This window comes from Amblyomma maculatum, chromosome 1 (assembly GCF_055883805.1).
Source record: "Amblyomma maculatum isolate TAMU_Amacu chromosome 1, ASM5588380v1, whole genome shotgun sequence".
NCBI lineage: Eukaryota > Metazoa > Arthropoda > Arachnida > Ixodida > Ixodidae > Amblyomma > Amblyomma maculatum.
In genome coordinates this window covers 126,914,178-126,938,568 of record NC_139344.1, presented here as the reverse complement: position 1 = coordinate 126,938,568, position 24,391 = coordinate 126,914,178, and the positions used below count along the sequence as shown (strand labels likewise).

Genomic DNA, 24,391 nt, shown 5'->3' with positions numbered 1-24,391 from the left:
ATTCCTAAGAGTGCAATAAAGATGTACGTATGCACTTGAATTGTGTAGTTTCCAATTTGGTTGGAGACTACACCTCAACTTTTTGTCATTATGATTCCTAACAATTAATTTTCTTCCTTTCCTTTTACTCCCTGACACTGTTGGCAATTCTTGTACTTGGTAACTTTGTAGCCACCTGCATTTTAGCAGGAAGTGTGAAACAAAAATGTATTGCCTTTTGCTTTCCAAGTGCATGGGCAACTTCCAGAGCAGTGCAGTTATTTTTTTTTTATTTTTTTTTGCCATGGGCTCTGGTTTTTAATATTGCAAGTTTTTGCATGGCACTATGGCTTTCTTTCTTCCTTTTGGTGAAATCTTTGCAACAGTTCTTTCTGTCTTGTTTCTTATATTTTGTAACACATAACATTTCATCATACATTTTCTCCATATGAACTATTACAGAGTACAACCCTTTTTTGTGAATATGTAAAAAGTTGTGAGTAACATTTCATATGTTGACGCCTGGCTGATTAACTGGAATGTTGCCATTTCAGTACTTGTACATATATTCACTTGTCTGAGTATCGTGCCAAAATGTATGTACATAAGTATGTATAATATGCATTGAGCTGAAGATAGTTCTCAGCGGCTTTTTTGCTAAGTGCTGTGGTGGTAGCAAGAAAGGCAGGCTATGAAATACTGATAGGCAGCATCACTAAATCAGCAGGCTGTGTTTTTTTTTACAGAGTATTGGGACAAATTTGAGTTGAGGATACACTGCAGCAGTCTGTTGTGGCATCCTGTGACATGCTGTGTAGAGAAATGGGGGAGAGGGGGGAAAAGAAAAGATTACTTTCTGCAGATGCTGTCGTTGGAGTTGAGGTTTCTATAATGGCAGTGTACAGACAACTTCTACCTGCTAGCTTGATAGTTATGCAGGCATTCACAAACAACCACAGTTGTCTGAACATGATTCATTTGAGATTTGTTCTCAGCTGTGGTATGGCTTCTATAGCTAGCTTGTTTCCACTGCTGTTATTACTTTTTTTTTTAATCTGTAATGGGGGGGGGGGGGGGGGGGGGGGGCAGGTTTCTTTTATGGGAGCTGTGAAGCGGACTTGTTTTTTGCCATGCTTTGCCTTGTAGCACTAGTAGTAGACCTTACCTGTGCCTAATGTTCATACCACCAGTGTGGGAAAGACACTGAGGAAAAGGGGGACATTGTACTGCTTTTCGTTTTGTTTGCAGATTTTTTTACTCGTGGGTGGAACTTGTGTGCCCCACTTTTGTTGCTGACGCTGTGGGTGAAGTGCGTTGTGCATGTGCAAGATACTTGCATGGCGACTCGGTCATGGCAGTGTAAGCACCCTGAATAGCTGAGATGTTGGATAAATTTTCATCTGGCATATATAATTGAAGGGCTCCGCTTTCAGGTGGAATGCTCCCACACTAAGCGGTAAAAGCAGTTCACAAAGTATGCTGTGTCGTATGGTTGACCTCTTTTGGAACGACCGACTTACATACTGTTTGCGTGGTGATTGGCAGTTGGATCTGGTAGCTTTCAGTGGTTTAAGCAGTACCTGTACAAGATCGCTCGGATACCTTTTCCTTCTCAGTAGCATAGTATAGGAGCCAAGGTGCGCTTTCTGGTAATTTAGAAGTGTTTAATCAGTGCCATTCTGATTCATGTTTGTGTTTTTTCCTTGTAGACAAGTGTTATTGTCATATTCCTTACATGCTTGGTAAAGCTTCTGGGAAGCGTTATCTTTGTTTTTTGTTTTTCTTGTTCAAGTAAGAACTGTATAAATTCCAAGTAGCTGTGTCTGCATGTATCTGATGCACACTTGTTATTCATGTCGATCTGAACTGCATTAAGGTTCTATTTTATGTAACTTTAGTTATTCACTGAGTGTCATATATGTGTATGTGTTGCATTCTGATTGCAGTACAGTGGCTGCATTTATTGTTTCTGTGTCATAGGGAATCTGAATGCTATTTGCTTCACAGAATTCTGTGCCACGGGGCAGGATTTCTCCCTCCGTTATTTTTGTTAGAAGGAAGTTTTGTGCACTGGCACTTCTTGTGGGCCTGGTTGTTTGTAGGCTTCAGTTGCATGACAGAGAAATCAGTGCTGAAGCTATCTATACTGTGTTTCTGTTATTAGAATTTTTTCAATATTGTAGCGAGTGAATTTCATGTTTTTTCAGCATGCACAGTGTTTTATAGGTGCCTCAGAACTGTTGGCATGGTATGCTTTAGTGCCTATGACAGCGCGCAATTGTTGTCTGGTGCATTTCACTGCTGCTACCTTCTTTAACATAACTCTGCATTGCTCTTTTTCGGGTCAGTGGAAAGCCGACAATCTTGTTCGTAGATGATTGGAGTATGCTTCTTGTGCCTTGTTATGCTGCTTTTTATATGCAGGCGCATTGGAGGATTGCAGGATCAATCCTCAGCCTAGGCTGCCTTGATTATACACATCTAGCCAGGAAACTAAAGCCATGTCAACACACCTAGCAACTTGTCCTCAGCTGCTGCCTACCTTGTGCTGAAGCAGTCAAGTTTTTTATTGAATTGCCAGTTGGGAGAGCAGGATATTGTTTGATTTGTCATAATGGTATAATGATATATTTCTTTAGTTGTTTTCTTGTGTGCCATTTAGTATTTTATTCAGCAGCTTACGTGATGCATTTTTGCAGCCCTCAGTTTTTCTTGCACTAATTTGCGAAAGGTAGGAGCCGTATCTGATTTTGTCTTGCTTTTCGAGGGCAAGACTAAATCCCCATTGAAGGATGGTGTCGTACAAAGTGTCCTTTTTGCTCATGCTTGGTTTTTTGAGGCTGCGATATATGTTTCATGGGGTGTTTTCCAGTGCTTTAGTTTCTATTTAATATGATTTGTTTGTGGTGCTGAGTTATACGATTTCTTCTCCTCAGTGGTAAGGAACCTGAAATTCCTTTGTGTCCACAACACTGTCTTGTGATTTTCGCAAAGTTCTGGTGCACCATAGCGAAAAGATAATTACCGTTTTGTGGCATGGCTCAATGGATTGCTGCTGTGGAGCCGTGCTACATGCTCACTGTCCAGCCAATGTTTATGGTGCATTTTATCTTTTCTACTGATTGCAACTGAAATTTCAATTGCTTCTCATCTTACTGGAGGGGATGTGCGCTTAGCGATCTAATGCTTCTGATACAACCTGTGGCAAAACGATTGCACTGCACGACTGGAAAATTTCTCTTCCTGTACCACTGAGGGTGTGGAAATATACTCTGAGTCATGTGTCTGTGCAACTTGTATGTACAACATGTAAGATCAGTAAATCACATTTATGGCCATGTATACTGTGTGAGCCACTCATTATTCAAGCGCAAAAATGGACAGCAAGAATTTGCTTTATTGGCTTTCGACAACAATAGTATACTAGTTAGTGCAACACATTTCAAACATTGGAACACTCTATTTACAGCAGACATCTGAGACCTATTTACAAAATAAACCAGCCCAACGAAATGAAGCAGATTCAGTACTCACGGAGTAACCACGAGCCACATGACTGCAGTTCGCTGGTTGGCAAGGCGTAAAAAAAGCACGTCACAAATTTTCATTCCCAACCATATTAACAAACAGTTGAACCTTGTATGGAAACCATTTCAACTTTCCTGCTTGATGGGGAATAATGCATACTAGTGCATGAGGGGGAAGGGAAGAGGGGGAGGGTAAAAGTGACACATCCAGTACATATGACTTGTGGTACTGCTTTCAGTATTCTGGGGAGACATGCATGGGGCCTTTGTTGCGTTTCAACATAGCAGTACAGTCTCTGTGGCAGAACTTCAGAGCTTGCCTATTATTGTATGCCAGGGACATAACGGCATCATAGCAGGTTAGGTTTATTGCCGATAGATGGTTCTTCAATTTCAATCCTGCATGCATTGACTGGAAAAGCTGAAACGGCAGCTACCTGTTTATGCTTTTGTTAGTAAAGTAGCCCTTGTACACAGGGTTCTGTCAAAGAGGACAGTAAACATTGTCGCTCTGCAATGGGTGAAAAGTGCTGTGTATGTGGCTGGCTTTATAATGAGTGCTTGGTTTCCAAAACATATAGTGGTGACTGCTTTGCTTTCAGCTATACCCTCCTATATACTTAGTTGTGGAGGAAGAAAAAGATGGAAGGAGTAGGGTGGTGAATAAGCATGATGTTAGGGAATAATGTGAAGACGTTGTGGAGGAAGAAAAAGATGGAAGGAGTAGGCTGGTGAATAAGCATGATGTTAGAGAATAATGTGAAGCCATGCACTGTACTTGTCATTCATTGGGCATGCCAAGAACACAAATTTGTTCTGCGTTGTCTACCACATTAGCACCTAATGTTGCCTGAAAACATAATGTTTCTGAGTGGGGAGTTGATTCTTGTATTCATATAAAAGGGTGTGCTTGGGAATGTTGCCACACCAGCTTGCTGCTTCCATCAATTATTGCTTCAAGGCAGTGCAACAGAAAAAGGAGATGAATTGAGACGGGTGCTTATCCCCTCCTTGCTTACTTTGTCATCCAATTTTCGTTGTGCCGCAATGAGTCGACGACAATTTTAAGGGACCCCCGTATGCAAAATTTTGAATTCTGTTTATTCGGAAAGAAGAATGCACAATATCCTGCAATAAAAACACAAAATAACTCTTTTGAAATGTCTTGCATACTCCAAAGTGTGCACTCCATAAAATCAAAAGTGCCTGTTGCAATTTGTCAAGGATTTCTTGAGTGTTTTTTGCATTTGAAGGATGCTGTTTGTGTGTCACAGTGTGAAAGCAACTGAAATAGTCTCCAATTAAGCACCTATACGCAAAACTCTGACCTGCCATTTTAACCGGACTCGCAAGTAGGATGCAACCCTACAAAAGTTTGATACCTGCCAGCTACTCGCTTTCGTTCCTCGGCTGCCTGATGCCACAAGGAGACGAAGCCTTGGGATGGATGCTAGCCATCACTTAAAGCTAGAAACATTTTTATTGCGAAAGCAATACTATGACAGCCAAAGCGAGACCTCAGGTGGCCGCAGCTACGCCGTGAAGAAGCCTAGCTACGGTCTCCTCATAAAAAAAATCAGCCTGCCATGAAATTTGAATTCAGTTACCCCTATGCTACGGGCAGGAGCGACCAACTCGGGTCGCTCCTTTTATATGGGAGGATATCAGAATCAGCCTGTCAGAACCGTTTGCAACTTTGCATTCTCGTTACCCCTACGACGCGCAGGCACATCCATACGGCTTGGTTGAAGCGTGAATTTATAGGTGTGTTGGTAGCTTATGCTCTCGCGTCATACCCTTTAAGGATGAGCTTAAGTGTCCCCAATAATGTGGCACCTTACACTGATAGGGCGTGATAGAGGAATAATGTAGCAGGCAAAAGAAGCTTCTGCCGTTGCTTTCGCAATTCAACTAGCGTTGACCAGAGCTAAACCACAACTAATTTTTTTTGTAGTCGCTGTTAAGTGGCTTTTGAAATGCACCTGTACTTCTTGACTCTTCCCATAGAAAGGTGCAAACATATCACTGGGTTCTCTGCGCTTGACGTGCTTGCTTGCTCGAGCTGACAGGAGTGACAGTATGTTACAGCATCAAAAGAACTTCATTCGATAGGAGATTTTAGACTTCATGATTCGGCAGTTTGATTAAAACATTCTCATAATTGTGTTGTTCCTACTGAGGTCTGCAGCAGCAGAAAAAAAAAAAATACTGGTTCACAGTTCCACGAAAAAAATGCTCAAAACTGCGTTTCGTTCACAGCATCGCATTTCGCTGAGAACTAGCCTTAATCATGGGGCCTCAACTTGTGCAAACGTGCTCACTCGCTATCCCTTTCCATGCATTCAGAAGTGTCCGGCCTGTTTATTATCAATACATTGGCATAAACAGAGCGGCTGGACCTTAACATTCTGTCCTATGTATTTGTTTTCATCTACATTCAGGCATAAAAGTCAAGGACAGCAAAGCAGTCACTGCCACCGGCTTCTTTGATATCAAAGTTATGACTTTTTTTATTGTAAGCAATGCATATGGCCTATATCTGCACTCTCCCTTTGGCACTGTGCAGTGAGTGGCCGAAAGCAGCTTTGATAAGCCTTTATCAAGCCATATCTATGCTGCCTCGCTGCCACTGGTTTTAGCAGGGACAGATGTGTGCATGTCGTCTTTCTCACGCTATGTGACTGATCACATGAGTGTGTGTACCACCTAAGCATCTCTTGCATGGAGCAAGAGGAACCATACCTGAATGTGCAGAGCTGTGCATAGTACAAGCAGCAGGGAACTTAGGCTGTTGTCTGGCGGCCTCAGTGTTTGCAATATAGCAAGCACCAGCGAAGTTTTCATCGAGATATGCAGCTGCATAGTTCAATTCTGTAAGGCGGGCACATCGCGGTTGGCAAGTGGTGAGTGCAGCTACATGATGATGAGTGATCCCTGAATGCTCAATGTAGGTTAACATTTATGGCTTATGGAAGGAAACAGTTGGCCAGGTTATCAGACACGCTGACAAAGCAAATTCGCTAATGTCACCTAGACCAGCAGGAGTACTACGCGATAAGATAAATGAAGAGTTGAATATGCAGTGTCAGCGTGTCAAAAATGGCCGCCTGCAAAAATTTAACCAGTCAGCCTCTTGGCAATGGAGACAGAAATCGTGCTGCGGAAGTCTGCACTGCAACTCTCGATGCCCGATTCCACCTTCTCGAATGAAAAGACCGAATGATCAAATTTTTCTCGTTACGGACGAGTGCTCGTGGTGTATTTTCTTGCCATTAGTTGAGCCTATCAACGACAGCCGATTAAAGCTTTCCCTTTTTGAGCACAGGAAGATCATAGGGAAGACTCTTGGGAAGGCGTGCTGCAGTCTTCTGTTTGATCCACAAAAAGGCAGACAGCAGGCAAGCAATAACAAGGAGAGACAGAAGCACGACGAGCACGGACGCGAACCCAGGTGCAGACATGCAGATTATGGAGCTTTCGTGCTCCTCTTTCACTAACGGAGCCGGGTGGGTCTCGTTGGAACCTAGGCTGAATGCGAGGTCGCCAGCTGAGACAACGCGAATCACTCTGTTCACGCCAATCTCGGCCATTTCTTCCTCTTCCTCGTGGTAGGAGACGTCTCGCTCCTCCCTGGGCCGACCGGCTGACTGGGACACATGGTTCGAATACAACGCCTGCTTGTCCGATGACGAGTCGACGGATGCCTGTGCAGAACACTGGTCGGGGCATTGGTACCGACAGATTTGGATGGTGCACTGGAAGTGGACTTCCATCGTGTCTGGAAACTTGAATGCTTGAAAGTGCGCATAAGACAGCACTGTTGCACTGGAACCAAAGTTCCTGATCTTCGTGAAGCGGCTCATAAGCTTGGGCCGAACAACACACCCTTGGCTGTCAACGAGTTCTATGGGTGCACGCTGGCCGTCGTGCGCAATGCAGTTTCGCACTAGCATGTCAAATTTGTTTTCGTCGTCTTTAATGGCCAGTACCATGGTCATAGTTTGGCCAATTTTGACAATTCCAGCCACCTCACTGGCCCAAGGTCCTTTGCCAGCCTGTATCTGCATCCAGCAGCCAACGTTGTCACCAGCGAAGTCGGCACGCACGACGTCCAGCATGTCAACAGGGAACGGACGAAAAGTGACTGCCTTCTCGTAGTTGTTGTGCCAGGTGCATCGCAGCTTGCGCGCTTGGTCCCACACTTCTTGCACCTGTGGATCGTACTGGACGATGATGGTGTTCTCAAAAAAACTGCCGGTGCCCGAGTTACCGCCGTCGTAACCGTAGAGTCCATTCTGCGTGTTCCCAATGGTGCCACAGCTGTTGATAGAAACATCGAAGTAGACGCTCTTGCGGCCAGAGCCCGCTGGCAAGTGGACGCAGCTGCCGTAACTGTAGTGACCCTTGCTGAAAATAATGCCGTGGAAAGGCTTGTCGAACTCCACCACCACCTTCATGAGGTTCTTCTCGCACTTGACGTCCAGATGAACTATTTTTGGCATCTCTGGCTGAGGCAGGGGCCATGGCTCCTGGCCTTGAGCTTGCGTGGCCAAGTCCGTTGACTGCTGTGGGTGCACGTTATGGTTCTCAATATATTGGTGGTGCTGCTCTTCAGATGCCCCGCCGCCGCTATGGTGAACAACTTGCGTTGGTTGATTGTGCACGTCGGGGTAAGCATGGTGATGATGGTGGCCCTGCTGCGCCTGCTGCTGCTGCTGCTGTTGCTGCTGCTGCTGCTGATGCTGGTACTGCGGTTCATGCTGCTGCTGTTGCTGTTGGTACTGCTGTTCATGCTGCTGCTGCGCTGACTGATGCTGGTGGTCAAAAACTGGCTGAGGAGGCTTTTGCAGCTTATTTGACTCCCACTGCGGCAAATGTATGGCTCCTTGCTGCAGACCGTTGTTGAAAAGCTGCGGTAGGAGAATGTGGCCGCTCTGTATCGGGATCTGGTGCACTGGTATCGGAATGGCATCAAGCGGATACCCCTGCTGCTGTGCATGATAGTGCTGTGAGGGAAACACCTTGTTCTCTCCACCGCCATTGTCCTTGGTCTCCATGTCAGAAGATTGCTCGCTAAGCTCTTCTTGCCCACCGCCCTGCTGTTGCTGCTGGTCGGCCGCGCCCTGTTCGGCGTCACCTGCCAGCACAGCCTGCAAGAAAAACAAAGAAGGGATGTTACATGATATAAACTCTGCTCGTGCTACACTATATTCTCAGCCCTACTGTACGTCCCGAAACCGTTGGAGCATCCTCAAGCACTTGCTTATAAGTTAATTAAACAGCTGAATTAACAGACTATACCTTTCTGGATTGTTTGGTTGGTTCATGGGGTTTAACGTCCCAGAGCGACTCAGCTATGTATGAAAGATGCCATAGTGGAGGGCTCCGGAAATTTCAGCCACCTTAGGTTCTTTATCGCGCTCTGACATCGGACAGCACACGGGCTGCTTTTCGCCTCCGTCGTAAAGCGGCCGTCGCGGCCGAGATTCGATTCCGCATCCTTGGGCAGAACAGTCGAGCGCCCTAACTACTGCACCACCGCGGCGGGGGAATCGTATAGTTCCCCGATTAGTGTATGCTCTTCAGGAAAAATAACTTGTGATAAGTCGTGTTACTTTCCCTGCGCAGTTGAAATTTCCGTACATCGGTCAGGGAATATTAAAGACTCCTCTGCTCTTACACGTGCGCTGCCTGTTGCACGCGTTATTTCCTCTTTAAGATCCGAATCGACAGAACTATTTGTATAAGATGCGTTCTGAGAGAAATCGGTATCCATGCGCTCTGGTCAGACATAATCAGTTAAAGAAGCAATAAGCGTGGTGATTTCTAATTGCGCTCATCTTAAGTGAGCTGTGCGAAATTTGTCCTATATCGGCACTGTTCGTACCATTCCTTTGGGAAGGGGGGCTATACGTAGTGGTTTGCGCCGCGCAACCGTCTGTCGCCAGATGTCGGAAGACGGCTGAACTTTTCTTTTTTGTCAACTGTGCGACCACTAGGCGAACGCAGCGGCAACGTGCGCTCTCCGGCGCATACCAAGTTGTACGCATGCAAAGGGACCGCTCGCTTCTCTAGCAAATTGACTTGAGGCTGGCTGGACAGCGGCCACTGCCTGCTTCTCTGGAGCGCATCCACGTCGGCAAGGCGTTTGCGCAAGTCGCGATGGCCGCGGGGCCCGACCCGGCCGACGCAAAGAGTGCTGTCGTGGGGCCGCCCATCAATACAGCGGCCGGAGGAGGAGCTCTTGACCCAGTGCTGCCGCAGCCGCGGGCTACTATATACACGCAGCGAAGCACCCCGCAGAGCGCGAAATTCCGCCTTCGTCTTTCCTGGTGAAGGCGGCGACGCTTTGCTGTTCTTTTTTTTTTTTTTTTTGCCTTTAATTTACGCAATATTTGAAAGCCCTACTTTCTTTCTTTCTTTCTTTCTTTCTTTCTTTCTTTCTTTCTTTCTTTCTTTCTTTCTTTCTTTCTTTCCTCCCTTCTTTCTTTATTCCTTTGTTTCTTCTGCTGGCATTTTGATCACCAAGTTGTCAGGTTTTTCCTCAGATTCTTTTTGGCATATACACTTACAAAGCTTGTCGCGACTCATGCCACCCTGCACTGCAGTCAACGAAAAAGGGGCGCCTTCAGTGTTCACGCTTTTAAGTACCGGATTTATCAATATAACGCAGTATTTTTCGTAACTTCATCGGTTCCACAATGCATCTCGCATTATATCCGGAACAAAGGTATCTATGTGTAGCGCAACTATTCCTCGCTGCTCCTCACGGTACCTACAGTGGCGTTCACCACTAGGCTTGCGAAGCTTAGGAGAAACCAACTTCTGGGTTACCTTGAGGTGATGCAACACGCAGCTGTAAGGCAGCGGGCGGCTATGAACGTGGAAAGAAGCCGGAGTACACAGTTGGGGAAATGTAGGCGCTAACATAGTGCAAAATGTAGCAGCGGTGATGCAGCGATGACGGCGACCGCCGGTGCGTGAGAGACTGCCGGAGAGGCATTGGCTGGGTTCGACGGCGTCGTGCGCGTTTCTAAGTATTGCATCGCATATAATATCGAGACATCATTTGCTTCGACATTTTGCGAGCTGTTTTTTGTTTGTTTGTTTGTTTGTTTGTTTTTTCAAGCCCTCGGTGCCCTGATGGGATAGTCGGCTTGAACAACCTGTAATTACGTTATAACCGCAATACCTTCTTTTTCATGGTGTCTCAAACTCTCCCCTCGAGTTATATTCGTGGTCGTATTATTTACTTGGAAATCCGGAATAGTTTTAATTTGAGACGATAGAGGAGGAGGAGGGAGGGTTGCTGCTAATCGGTTGAATGAGAACGTAGATCATGTCACACGAAATATCACCTGTAAAGGGCAAGCATGAGGAGGGGGGAATGAAGTGGGAAATGGAGGGGTAGTAAGGAGGGCAATTTCTAGTACCCCATTTGCTTGTCCTTCATAAATCGAGGTTGCGCATTCCTGTGGGGCAGAAGGGGGGAGGATGCGAGTAACCACATTCGTTAACGCGATATTCCATCTTATCCTTCGATTCAGAACGACACTACCTGATGCTCGATAGCATATGCCGCGGCCGCCAGCATCTGTTATGTCCGTTTTTTGTTGTTGTTTTTTTTTAATTACCCACCACTATTACTACTACAACTAGACTAAGTCGCGTTGCTGCCCTGCTTTGGGGCTCACCGCGCCATATTAAATGTGCTGAATCTTTGCGACGTCTGCAACGAACTATGGACTTCGGTTTACAGAAATAATTGGCTGTGAGAGAGCGCGCTTGAACTCCACTATATTTGCCCTGTTATCCTTCCCAGCAAGCGGCTCCCGACTAGAATGTTTCGGTGAGCAAGTTATGCAAATGATGCAGCGTACCGTTATTTTGGGCCAGTAACTGGATTACTGCGGCTGTGTTCTCAAGTTCTCGATTAATGTCTTCCCTTGGCTTTAAGAAAAAATAAAAAAGGAACTAACACGACAGCAAATGCAGCAAATACCTGCAGCCTTTCAATTTGCAGCCTTTCAATTTGGCTCTCATTCACAGTGAAAGTAACGAAGGAGCTGTAGTTGACCATTTTATTATGTGGCGTACAGAAATGCATGTTTTACCAGCAAATAGGCATTGTATAGAATACTCGGTGCCCTTGCCCAGGGCCATAATTTCATGGTGGCTTTCTTTGTGGCAACGAGGGCTGCCCTTTACGTATTCAAAAAATTAAAAAAAAAAAAAAACGACAGAGCGCGTGTACCAGCTGAAGAGTTTTAGTGATTCATATGCTAGTGACGTGGATACGCGTCAACTAGACACGCCTGTGTGAAGAACCCTTGAATCCGTTTCTTGCGTGCGTCCCTTACAGCACTATTTCGTTTGCGCGCGCGATGTACCCATCTTCGAACCGACGCAGCGGGCAACAAATCTCAGTTGGCAGCGCGGTTCAGTTCAGTTCAGTCGTTTAGTCGTGTCCGACTCTTCGTGACCCTATGGACCATATCACGCCACGCTTTCCGGTCTCTCACTATCTTCCTAACATCATATAACTTCATCTGCAGCGCCTCGAGGATGCCATCTAACCATCGTGTTCGCTGCCTACCCCTTCTCCGGTGACCCTCAACCTTTCCAAACATCAAATCTTTCTACAGCGACTCCTCTCTTCTCATCAGATGACCAAAGTAGCTGAGCTTTAACTTTAGAATTTGACCCTCCAATGAGCAATCAGGGGTTATGGTCGACAATATCGACCGATTTGACCTTCTGGCCGTCTAAGGAACTCTCAAGATTCTCCGCCAGCACCAAAATTCAAACGCGTCAATTCTTCGGCGGTTAGCCTTCTTCACAGTCCAACTCTCGCGTCGATACATCACAACTGGAAAGACCATAGCACGAGTTATACGGATCTTGGTCGGCAGACTAATGCCTCTGCTCATTACTAGGCGGTCAAGGCTAGCCATGGCTCTCTTTCCCAGAAGCAGGCGCCTCCTAATTTCATGGCTGCAGTCTCCTTCCGGGGTAATCTTGGAGCCCAAGAAGAGAAAATCTGTCACAGCTTCCACTTCTTGTCCCTTGATGCTCCAGGACTTGATAGGGCAAGACGCCATGATCTTTGTCTTTTTAATGTTCAGTTTAAGCCCAAACTTCTCACTCTGTTCTTGTACGCGCATCAAAAGTCGCTTGAGTTCCACTTCACTTTCTGCCATTAAAGTGGTATCATCCGCATATCTGAGGTTGTTGATACGTTTCCCAGCAATCTTCACTCCAACTGAAGACTCGTCCAGACCGGCCTTCCTCATGATGCGGTAGCTTGTCGTTTTTTGCTTGTGCTTATTGCGGTTCTCGTAGCTCCATATGCATGTGTATTTAAGGGGCCAATAAAAGCTATTTACTAAAGCGAAAATGCGCACGAACAAATGGTATTCATTCATTCGTCTCCGCAAACTAGCTGCACTAAAACCGAAAATATCGACGATCAAAAGTGATCTCCCTTCCCAAAAAGTTATTTAGAGCTTTAGCTCTACTGCGTTTATTTGCGAGTTTCGCGTTATTCCTGTATCGACCCTTAACCTCGGATATAACGAATACGTGACATCGGTTATAACGAAGATGTGTGCTTACCACGTGATTTTTTCGGATACACCGCACATGCAACCTCGGTTAAATACAGAGGTGCACAGTCGCGCCATCAGCGGTAATGTACCCTGAGTTAACGCTCGATATCCATAGCGTCGAACTGCTCTTTGTTTTTTTTTTCCTCTTCATATTTAGCTGGCGTCCGTCTCATATCCTGAAGTGGGATCTAGATTCCCTTACTTCATCAGTGGGGAAAGGCACTTTTCCTACTCATATAACTTGATGCTCGTAGAGTTTAAATTCGTGTTACGGTTCGTTAGTAGAGATCTGTTTTGTGCCTTTTAGCTTTGACTCCGTAGTTTAGAGTGCCTAAACGCAACTTCATTCGCACTTTATTGTTTCGCCCTTTTGCTTGTATTGTGCGATTGTTCGCAAAAGCAGTGAAAATCGGTACAAACATTACTGCTTACGTGCGGAAATGAGAAAGCAGTGAAAGTTCCATGCATAATTCCTTTATCAGTTCTGCGCTTCGTTGCTCAGTTATGTTGGTCCAATTCGAACAAAGTAAAATTTCGGGGGTCAAGGTACCAAATTTTCGATGTGACCCACCCAAATTTGGAAGTCATGCTTGAGTTGGACGTACTAAATTAGGGCTAGACGCCAGTTTTGGTCAAGTTCGGGCGAAGTCAAATTTCGGGGATCCAGGTGTCACGCCGCGCCAAGGCAGGCGCGCACATACACTAACTTGCACTATACAAACGTCCTCTCCTCCTCCCCCCTCTCTCCTCGTCAGCTTCGGCGGAACTTTCTGGAGACGACCAGCTGCTTCTCCGCTGGGCGGGTGAGTCATCGCCGCCGCTGAGGGATGAGGAGGAGGGATGCGCGCAAGGCTACGTGCTCTCCTCGTGCGGAAAAGGAGAGATTTCTCCCATGTTATGGAAACCTCTACGCGACGCCACGCGCGCGCTTCCTTCGCGCCGCGCTGACTTAACGAAAATATGCTTCGATTTCGTGACACCAGGGGAGAAAAATTTGGAAGTGGCCTACCTAATTTTGCGAGTAACCACTGATTTGGCCATACTCAAATAAGGTTAGATACCAAGTTTGGCCAAATTCGGACGAAGTCCAATTTTGGACTTCCAGCGAGGCCAAACGTTGAGGGTGGCCCACCTAAGTTTGCAGGTCATCACTGAATTGGCTATACTCGAATGAGGTTAGACATCGATTTTGGTCAAATTCTGACGAGGTCAAATTTTGGGGGCTGGGGTCAATCCAATTTCGGATGTGACCACTGAATTGGCCATACTCGAATTAGAATAGAAATCAATTTTGGTCCAATTCTAACGAATTCAAATTTTGGGGGTCCAGGGTGACAAATTTTGATGGTGGCCCATCCAAATTTGAAGGTGGCCATCGAGTTGGTCATACTGTAATTAGATTGGATACCAAATTCGGTACTATTATATTAATTACGCATGCAGTGAATTACTGACAGTTCGTGTGGACACGTTCTTATGACATGCTCTGCCCGCGCATATTTGCCGACGCGCTCTGGTGACCCCACTAATGAGCCAAGAACAAGAAGTGCTTTCATTATTCGGTTTGGTAACGAAGCTATGCTATTATTATTCGATTCGGTAGTGAAGCTATAGACTTTTCCTATTCGATTCAGTTATGAAAAAGTACTATTCGTACACCCTTAATTTGAATATTACCATAATATATTTTCAGTGTTCCTTTTATCAAAAGCTTCCTCCTACTCTTGTTTTTTCGCTCTCTTTGAGCGAAGAATACCGGAAAAGGAGTAGTAGTTTTTATAGTTGGAAGCTGAGTGTCGGCAGGCGAAATTCGAAAGCAGTGGCCCAGCTGCACATCTCCGCCGCCGCGCCCGTGTTGTTAAGAAAAAAAAAAAAAAAAAAAAAAAAAACCGTATGTAGAAACGGTGCTTCGAAAGGCGATGAATGCGGCAAGAAATGGCGAACAGCAGGTAGCAAAAGTCATAGAGATCTCCCCGTACTCTTGGCGATGTAACGCCATGAACTCCCAATTTCTCGTCAGGGAACCGCACGCGGTTCGACACCAGCGTTCTGCCAGTTCTGCCTAAAAAGAGCCGCCATAATGCAGCTACACCTATGACGAGAAACCGAAGGTATAGCGAGAGCAGCCTGCATGAATGGTATTGGCGATGAATCCGTTGTATTATCACATAACTGGGTCTCCATAGCCATAGTTGGATGCAACTCAAGAAAAAGCGGCGTTTGCCTCTAGAGCCCAAGGCACCGACCAATTCTCATGGCGTCGTCAACTTAAAGTGTAACTCCTATATCTGCCGCTTTTTTCTTGAATTTTATCCCACCATAGTGCTCATCATACTGATGACCACGCGTGCAAAATGACGCTAATTTGTTTATTTCTATTCCTGACCTTTTGAGACAGGCCAAGCTGAATTGTGTCGTACCCGTTGAGCGTATTGTGACTAGCAAGGACGACAGCGCGGCAGTTAGTTATTCTTGCTTGCCGACTTGCTAAATCGTACATTTTTGGCGGAGCGGCGCATCGTTGGATAGCTTCGACCGTTTTACCGCCGATGACGTGTCGTTCTAGTTACGTTGGTGTCGGTCCCCCCCCCCCCCCCCCCCCAAGTCGTGCATACCCTCACTATTTATGTCGTCCAGGCCCCACTCACTTTTTCACTTGCGTGTGCACGTGAGAAGGAGTGAGGAAGGGCTGTTGCTTTTTACTATCGCTCTCGAAGAACGTTTTCGCAGTGTTCAGTCTTACCAAGTTCCGATTAAAAAAAAAAAAAAAAGTTTAGATTTCGAAGTGAAATTCTAGATTTTTGTAGATATTTGATTCCAAGCGAAAAAAAATTACCATACATTGATTAACGATATTAATAGCTGTATAGATTAGTAAAAAACATTTTAATATCAATCTAAGCATAAGTCTTAAATCATGAAATAAATAAAGCGTGCAGCGTGTGTAGGTAATAATTTAGGAATATTAACTGGTGTGCTCAACTAACTAAATAAAAAATATGTTGCTGAAGTCAAGGCTCACAGTGAAAAGCTGAATAATGCAGCCAGGCAGAAACTCATTCTGCGCATTCGACAGTCTAGCGATCAATGTCCACCGGAGGGTTCCGCGAATCATGATATCGCCTTACGGTAGCAACATGGAGCTTCAGGTAGAACGTCTTGGCCTGCGCGAGAGTACGCTGCCAACCGCTGTCTTAATCTACTTCGTTACTAAAAGCCTTATTTTCAGCCATACCACAACCCCTTTTCATCCAGTTGCGTGAGCGTCGGAATAAATGGATTCCAGTTCACGATCGAGGTCTTAGTCTTTCATTGAAGAATTCATTGTGTGTATGTGACCAGCTTCGGCTTGAGCAGCCTAACGCTGGCCACGCTTTACTGGATGAATGCACGTACTATATGGTTCACTGTTTGTCCTGTTGCGCCGTGGTGGTGCAGGGGTTAGGGCGCTTGACTATATACTGTGCCCAAGGATGCGGGATCGAATCCCGGCCGCGGCTGCCGTTTTTCCATGGAGGCGGAAAGCAAGGCGCCCGTATGCTGTGCAATGTCAGTGCACGTTAAAGAACCCCAGGTGGTCGAAATTTCCGGAGCCCTCCACTATGGCGTCTCTCTTAGCCTGATTCGCTTTAAGACGCTGTAAACCATACAAAGCAACCGATCGAACTTTTCATCCCTGCAGTTTTGGGGGTAGGCTTGCGCAGCAGGATTCAACTTCGACGAAGAAGCGGGGGCAGTTTTTCTGTGTCTCATGTGACCTCGACTCCCCTTGTTCGCTGTAGCTACCGCCGTTCGGCCGGTGAAACCAAAACGAAGATTACATTCAATTATAAATTAAAATAAATAATTGCTTTATTTCGCGTTTTCTGTCCCTGGCAACACGGTAGCTTACAAAGTGCAAGTCACAAAAAGAGGCTGTACCGCGGCAGGTGCCCTGTGCCATGGACCCATAGACCCGGCTTAGAGTGCACGTATCGCGTAACGTAAATACGCTACCTAATACGCTCTTTCCCACAAATTCGTATCTACTTCGCCTCTGGTAAGATCTGCTCTGGTAAGACCGCCGAAAAAACAGTGCTGGCTTCACAAAAAAAAAAAAAATCCTACAGTTTGACCAAAACCTCTTCTCACTAAGCGATGTCAAAATTTTCTCTAGGAAAAAGTCCTTATGAATGCCTGCACTGGTCCTTGAATCAAACAGCGGCTTGCGAAAAAGAGCGGTCAGAACTCTTCTTCGCTGCTGCCGCTGCAAGAAGCGAACACATCTGCCATATTCTTACCACGCCCCCCCCCCCCCCCCCCCGACATTTAGCTATACAAATATAAATACTAAACACGCATCAAAACAAATAATGCTTTAATGCAAGGCAGTATTAGGCCCCGAGAATGTCCTGGGCCAGGGTGCACCAAGGCCAACTGGTCTTTCAGCTGGGCAGAGACTAACGAAGCCCACCACGTTGAGGGAGAAGAGTGTGGAAAGTAAGGTGACTGAATTGTGACAGGGCAATATAACATGCAGACGAATCTGATTGAATGGGGGTGCTGCCCTTTTTACCTCCCAAGCGAAAAAGTTTAAATACTTGCGCGTGTTGCCTAAATCGCGGAACTCGGCGACAGCTGAGTCATGTGACCCACCCGGTGAACCCAAGCCGGTCTCGAGGGAGAGAGCGCTTGCGCGCTCTCCCCCGAAACCGGCCGTGGCTGGAGTTTGCTCCGCGACGCCAGCGCTCGGTTTCCAGCGGAGCGGAGAGGAACTACAAAACCTACGCGCATCCGCACCCGCGCTGCGCGCGGCTGTCTGCGGAGTCTGCGCAGCCCGCTCGCTCGGGAGCGCGTGCTACAGGCAGCCGCACGTGCACGCGGAGCGGGAGAAGGAGAGTGAGGACGAGGGGGGATGGTCGTGCGTCTGCGCGCGCAAAGCCGGCGCTCTTTGCCAGTGGGGTTTCTTATTTTTGCTTTTTTTCTGTGTGCCGGCTGACATAGAGGCTGGCTGGAACCATATTTTTATCGGTGCCTTCAAAAGCGAGAAATTATGATTATTTGATCGTCGCGGACATTGTTTTCGAAGAGCGCTTGTTGGCAGGATCAGACATTAAAAAAAAAAAAACATGAACGCGAATTCGCTGCTCGAAGGCAGAGGCAAGCGAGAGCTATTTTGAAGGACTTGAGGCGGCACCTCTTGAGGTCTCTGTCCATGTTGTTCACAGAATGAAGGGTCCAGCCATCTCATTGAGAATTGATACGCGTGTACACAGTGACGAGTGCTCCGGGCGCTGGTTGGGGAGCTTCCTTTCCATTTGTGACTGCTCACTTGAAAGGGGCCTATTCAACTCTTTGGAGACCCGGTTTAGGCGATGCTACCGGTGCCGTGGTGCCTGCTTTCGGCGCGTTTAGGACGCGTTCCCTACAAAGGCACAAAGCATGCCGCCTTACCCTTTGGTTCCTGCTGACAGCGGTCAGGGGGAGTTCGCTGCTGCGGCACTGACATCCGAAGTCAATGACCTATCTACCTTTAACGATAAGGAGTTTGTTAACGACCTCGGTCACTGACGAGAAGCCGAGGCATGCCATTTTTGCGGCTGTTTCCTCTCTCCACGGGACGAAGAGCGAGGAAATGCCTGACGACTTTCCATGCAGGCGGGGACATCTCTCCACGGAAACCTTTGTATTTTTAATTCCACAGCTACGCTGTGCAATTCCTAGTTCAGTTATCTCCTCTAGCGAATGCGCAGTTTTGAGCTCCCGAAGCAGGATCGCGTATGAGGATAGATCGAACGATTGACGTATGTGTTTTTCCTTTATAAGCGCCAAGTGATGGCATTAATGACGTATATCTGTTTCTTGAGGTCGACTTTGGCTGCTGCGGCACCGCCAGTTACGAACAGAGGTGCGAGATACGAGCGGTACGAGATACCTAAAAAACAAAAAGCCGACAACCATTCCGTTACCGTTTCCACACAAGTTTTGCGAAAAAGCGCGCCGTCACTTTTTCATCCCAGTTCCCCCCCCCCCCCCCCCCCCCCCCCCCTTTTTTTGTTGGAGCGCGACGGCGGCCAGATTGCGGCCGGAGGAGGAGAGAAACAACCGGGCGCGCGCGCGCAAACACGTGCTGGAAAGCAGCGCGGAGCAGACGGCAGCTTGCTTTTCGATGCGGCGGAGGGCAGACGACGCGGCCGCGTTGCGCGGAGGTTTTGACGGGGTCTCCATGGAGGGCGCTGACGCACAGAGCGGCGCAGCGCCCCCTGGCGAGAGCGCGCTCCACCCGAAGAGGACGAAGATAACGCGAGGAACGTGCACGTGGTGATGTAATAGCGAAACAGACCGACGCGTATACTACAGCCGGGTGGAGGAAGGTGTCGCACAAAGCCCTCATTGTGTAAAAAATTCAGAGAAATGCACTGGCTTCGATTGTAAAGCGAGAGTTTTACCAGCCCGACTGATAGAAAGAGCTATCGGAGGGTTGCCACTTCAAGCTACCAATACCCAGCTGTTCGTCGGCAGCAGTAGGAAGAAAACAGGCGCATGTGGAAAGGCGGAGATGCGGCCCTTTGAAGCATGCATCATCCTCCGGCGCTCGCGCCAAGGCAACACCACCCAGCTTGCCAACGTTACCCTCTGCGTGTGCTTGTGCGGCTTGTGCGTTACTCCTCGCACTTACTCGTCAGTACATACATGGAGAGCGGATCATCCACATCGGCTTGGTCTGCGGGCGAGCGTCTTTCACACGTTCTCTGCAGGCTGTGGCGCTTCTTCCACGCGCGCGTCCCTTACAGCCGCAACGTCGGGTCGACATTTTTTGAAGAAAGGTGTGAGTTCTTAGAGTAAGTCTTGATTCCTCCGGCAACGCGACAGCAACCACTGAAGTCCAGTTCGAGACATCTCTCAATATGTGACCCGAGTGTTACGCGCAAACGAACGAGATTTGTGAGTGGATTCTAGCGTGTGACTGCTTGTATTAGCACAAGAGTGTGAAAGTACCCCTTGCTTTCGCGTGTAAAACTTGCGCTTAGCATACGGCCAAACCATTGTCACTATTTTTTTTTTTTTTTTTACAGCTGGGCAGTAGTAACGCATTACTGACTATCGTAATCACGCCCTCGCGCCCTTTTCTTGCACATTTTCTCCCGGTGCATTTTTTTTTTTTTTTTGCTGTGCGGTTGTCACCGTGACTTTTCTGAATTCTTGGAATCCTTGCAGAGACATGCAGTCTCCAAGGGACATTTCAAAGTGTTTGCCGGCATCGTACGATCGCGGGCTATGACATCGAAGGTTGTGCGATGTGCGAGGCAGGGACTGGTCAGCCGATCGCGCGGTAGGGCTAGCATGGTCATGTGATCAGGAGTTATCGAGCACGTCTCTCGGAGACGCCAAAGGTACCGCGTGGCACGTGCAGTTGGTGGCCACGTGACCGGTCATGGCCGCATCGAAGCTGCTCAGCCCACAGATGCGCCAGTAACAGTTGCGCAGTAAAACGTGTACGGCACTTAAGGCTTCGAACCTGCACGTGAGCCATGAGAGACGCCAAAGTGGATGATTTCAGATTAATTTCAACCGTGGCTGTTTTTAAGTTTCATCTCCTTCGAAGCGTGGCTACAGCGTCCGGCATTCGATTCTGCGACCCGGAGCTCAGCACCATCGAGCGAGCGAGGCGTGAGCGTGAAAAACTAAAGCAAATAAATAAATAAATAAATAAATAAATAAATAAATAAATAAATAAATAAATAAATAAATAAATAAATAAATAAATAAATAAATAAATAAATAAATAAATAAATAAATAAATAAATACCGGCGTTGCTTTCCGCTTCAACGCGCTAAACTCGGCGTAAACTGTTGCCGTGCTGCTGTATTTTGCTTGTCTGAGCTACCGCAGTGATCGCAAGTGTGCGCTTAAGCTGGTAACATCAACCGCGGCAGGCTCTGCATAATAGGTTTGTCTGTAACAAAAAACGAAAAGGCTATTTTTTTCTCCGGCTAGCTGCCGAACATATTTTCTTGATGCACTCGCTCTGCGCTGCGCTCTTCTCCGACCTTCACCAAATACCCCTACGGTAACATATATCTCCAAAAGCATTTGTTGGGCGAGTTGGTGTTTTTGATGATCCATAACTACAGCGCAAACGACAGGACAGAGATGAAGGAGGGACACCACACAGCGCTGTGGGGTGTCCCTCCTTCATCTCTGTCCTGTCGTTTGCGCTGTAGTTATGGATCAACATATATCTGTCCTCGTCTTAATATTTCCGCTCATTGTACCCCTTCAAGGCGGGATCGATCGAAAGCGCTCGGTGTTTTTCAAGAGTTTTCAAACCAACTTCGCAGGTGACAGGAAAACAACATCGGAGTGAGCCCTCTTGCGCTATATAGTGAATTAGAATTCACTGTAGGCGTTCAGCCTGAGTCGTTCTTCATTGTAGAGGGGAACTGTTCGCCTGTGTTCACTGAATGCTGGCGAAGCCCTTTACCGTCCCATGCGAGCGCGCTTGGATGTGCACTCACGCCAATCAGGAGCAGCAAACATCCCAGCCGAAGGAAGATCATGGCCGTCCGCACGCTGGCGCTAGCCGACCGCGTTGCGGATGGAAACGTCGTTGCTGCTCGGAACGGCGTCGTCGCTTGTAGGTGTTGCTGCCACCGCCGCTTGCGCTGAAAAACAAGACAAATAACACCTATGAACGAGATGCGTACTAACAGCACTGCATAGCTGAGCTCCGAACGCACTCAAGTGCTTCGAGAGAGCCTGTGTCCATGCCATTTGGAGTCCACGGGAAACGTATACGGCACCTGCTAGTCTTCGCTTTTTGTTTATCTGTACAGGCTTGTTTAAAAACCCGTGAAAGACACAGCAGCGTTGTTTGTGCATGTGCACCCTACCGCATGGCGGGCATGTCCATGGTAGTAGGTAATTCAAATACCATGGATATATTGTTTTTAATTTTCTCTTTAATTTCCTTCTGACAAAGCATTGTTTTACGAAATTGGAGGCCTCCAACGTTCTGGCCAACCTAGTTTTCAAATTTATGTATCGGCATTGTGATTCGAGGGGCCGAATATGGAGTTACGCGTGCAAAGTGACCTTATACCGAAACATTCGCACTTCAAGCAAGAGAGCTCTCGCTCGGGAAAAGAAAAAAAGAAAAAAAAACGAAAAAAAAAAAAGGCCCACGTTCTAAATTATAAGAAATGAACACATGACATCCCTCATTAGGCGCTGTCTAGTCGCACCTGGTGGTTTAATGCGGCGAAGGTAGTAACGGCTGCCAACCTCAGTTGTCGCTCCACCTATACTCTGCTCACAAGCTCTAAGCACTATACGCGTAAGGCAATACGGACCATCAGGATGACACGTACTATATGATTTAGCTATTTTTTTTTTTTTTTTTTTTTTTTTTTTGCTGCATTGGCATGGTACGCTCGGTGTAGTCTCGTAATTTACTGCCGAAACACAGCAGTGTTTCTTTGGGCGTTGGGTGCCTGACGGCAGTGGGGATCGAACGTCGCACCTCCCGCGTGCGATGTAGAAGTTTAAACCATTATACCGTCGCTGCGGTTACTTTTCTGAGGTATGTTTTTTGTACAGATGTGTGTAACGAAGTTTACAATTTATTTTTACGAGTATTAAATACGGCACCTAAACTAAGAATTAATAGAGTCATTTCATGGAGCAGGAGTTTCTCAACAAACTTATATTGAATATTTGCGAACTATCTCCATAATTATGTGGTAACCCAGAGATAGCCTAACGAGGGTAGCTAGCTTGAAATTAAATTACATGAAGAACTGCATAAGGGTATTTATTTACCAAAATTGGTTATGGTTCTTGCATATATGACGAAAACAGTTCTAATTTTAAAAGGAGACTGAACGCCCGCCAGGATAGCAAAGCTGCTGCGTTTCAGGCTCTGTTCTCTGGGAATCTACGATTATGTAACTGTGGATCACTGCTATGCGACCTTATGTCGTGTGACTATTACGGAATAACTGCTGGCGTAAAAATGTCGGAGTACTGCTAAATAGCTTGGCTGTCTTTTTGCCCTGTTTCGCCGTGAAGAAGGATAAGAATATACATGCTGGTCCTTTCGACCGACAAAGCCAGTCTCGTTTGAAAAGAAAATAATACCCTTTGACAAGGCGTTGAAACCTTTGCGTAAGGCGGGCGAGCAAGAGGAGACGCGTACGCCCGCTCTCGAATGTGGGCGCGTAGTAACGCTGTGCCTCAAGCTACAAAGCCTCCCCCCAATCCTCTGTTTTGCATAACTGCATGCTTTCTCTCCTAAGTGCCCACAGGTGCTCGCTCGCACGCTTGGAGGAGGGTTAGACAAGCGGCCGCATACTCGAGTGCATTTTGCTCGTTTCTTTCCGCCTGAGCCGTTCTTCTACGCGCGAGTGAGGCGCCTGTGCGGTCTCAGCACTTCACGTCACTCCTGGTCGGAGACAGGAGGCTGACTGGACGAGCGCTGCACGTAAGAATACAAAGCGAACTGTGTTATTGGTACGCATTTTTCTCGCGTGAACGACGCGCCTCAGTGCGTGAGAGACTAGTACTCCTGTTTTCCCGCGTTTTTCTTTATGCTCGTACCGCGTACGCACTGCTTCATAACGTGTGCGACGTCGCCACCTGGGTGGGTGGATGCGTGCAGTCTACTTTCCTGCCTCCTTTCTACTATTTTTGTTTTGCTTCCTGTATTTATCTCGGTTCCCTTCCTCCAGGGCAGCCACTGCTTTAGAGGCCCTCGGCCGCACGCAGTTGATCGTCGCTCGCACGCTCAACTTGGGGTAAGAAAACGAAGCGAGACGGAAGAGACGGGGGAGGGGCCATTGCACATCCTGCGTCGAAAACTTGACCCAGTTTTTCCCAGGCCGAGGCCCGCGCGTCCAGTTGTAGCTTAGGTTTGCGCAAATATAGTTTCATCGCCCGCATCTTTCTTTCATATCGTTTCGCCCACCCCTCCGATCTTGTTTTTATCTCTTTTTTTTTATCTTGAGATGGGGAGGGGGGGGGGGGGGTGGTACCGTCTGGCTCGACGGCCGCCTCGCGCGAGATCCGGGAGGCCAGCGCAGCTAATGACAGCCCGAACGCCGACATGACCGGCGCTCGCATCTTCGTCCCTCTTCATGCGGAAAGCGGCGCGTGCCTCTCGGACCCCGTCTCGGCCACGGCAGGCGGCGGCAGAAGACGCCGCCGCCGCCTTCTCTCTCCATTCCTCGCGGGAAGGCCGGGAGCATGGCTGCGAAGCCGCCTAGAAGGCCGTCGGAACTAAGTAGCCTAGATGTACC

General features: G+C 47.3%; 1 protein-coding gene across 1 annotated transcript; it reads right to left on the bottom strand.

Moving 5' to 3' along the window:
• Window positions 1-3,474: 3,474 nt before the first annotated feature.
• Window positions 3,475-22,090, bottom strand: LOC146203883 (uncharacterized). Its single transcript, XM_084588956.1, has 2 exons — window positions 21,614-22,090; window positions 3,475-8,656 (listed from the first exon to the last, which is right to left on the bottom strand). Exons 1-2 carry the CDS (start codon window positions 21,653-21,655, stop codon window positions 6,806-6,808), a joined length of 1,893 nt encoding a protein of 630 aa, XP_084445082.1. The 5' UTR covers window positions 21,656-22,090; the 3' UTR covers window positions 3,475-6,805.
• Between the last annotated feature and the right edge of the window lie 2,301 nt (window positions 22,091-24,391).

Bases quoted from the DNA above. Each gene is read 5' to 3' on its own strand.
- LOC146203883 (XM_084588956.1), bottom strand. From the start codon at position 21,655: ATGATCTTCCTTCGGCTGGGATGTTTGCTGCTCCTGATTGGC. The intron at 8,657-21,613 runs GTGAGTGCACAT...TTTTTCTTGCAG, and splicing joins GTTTGCTGCTCCTGATTGGC to GCTGTGCTGGCAGGTGACGC.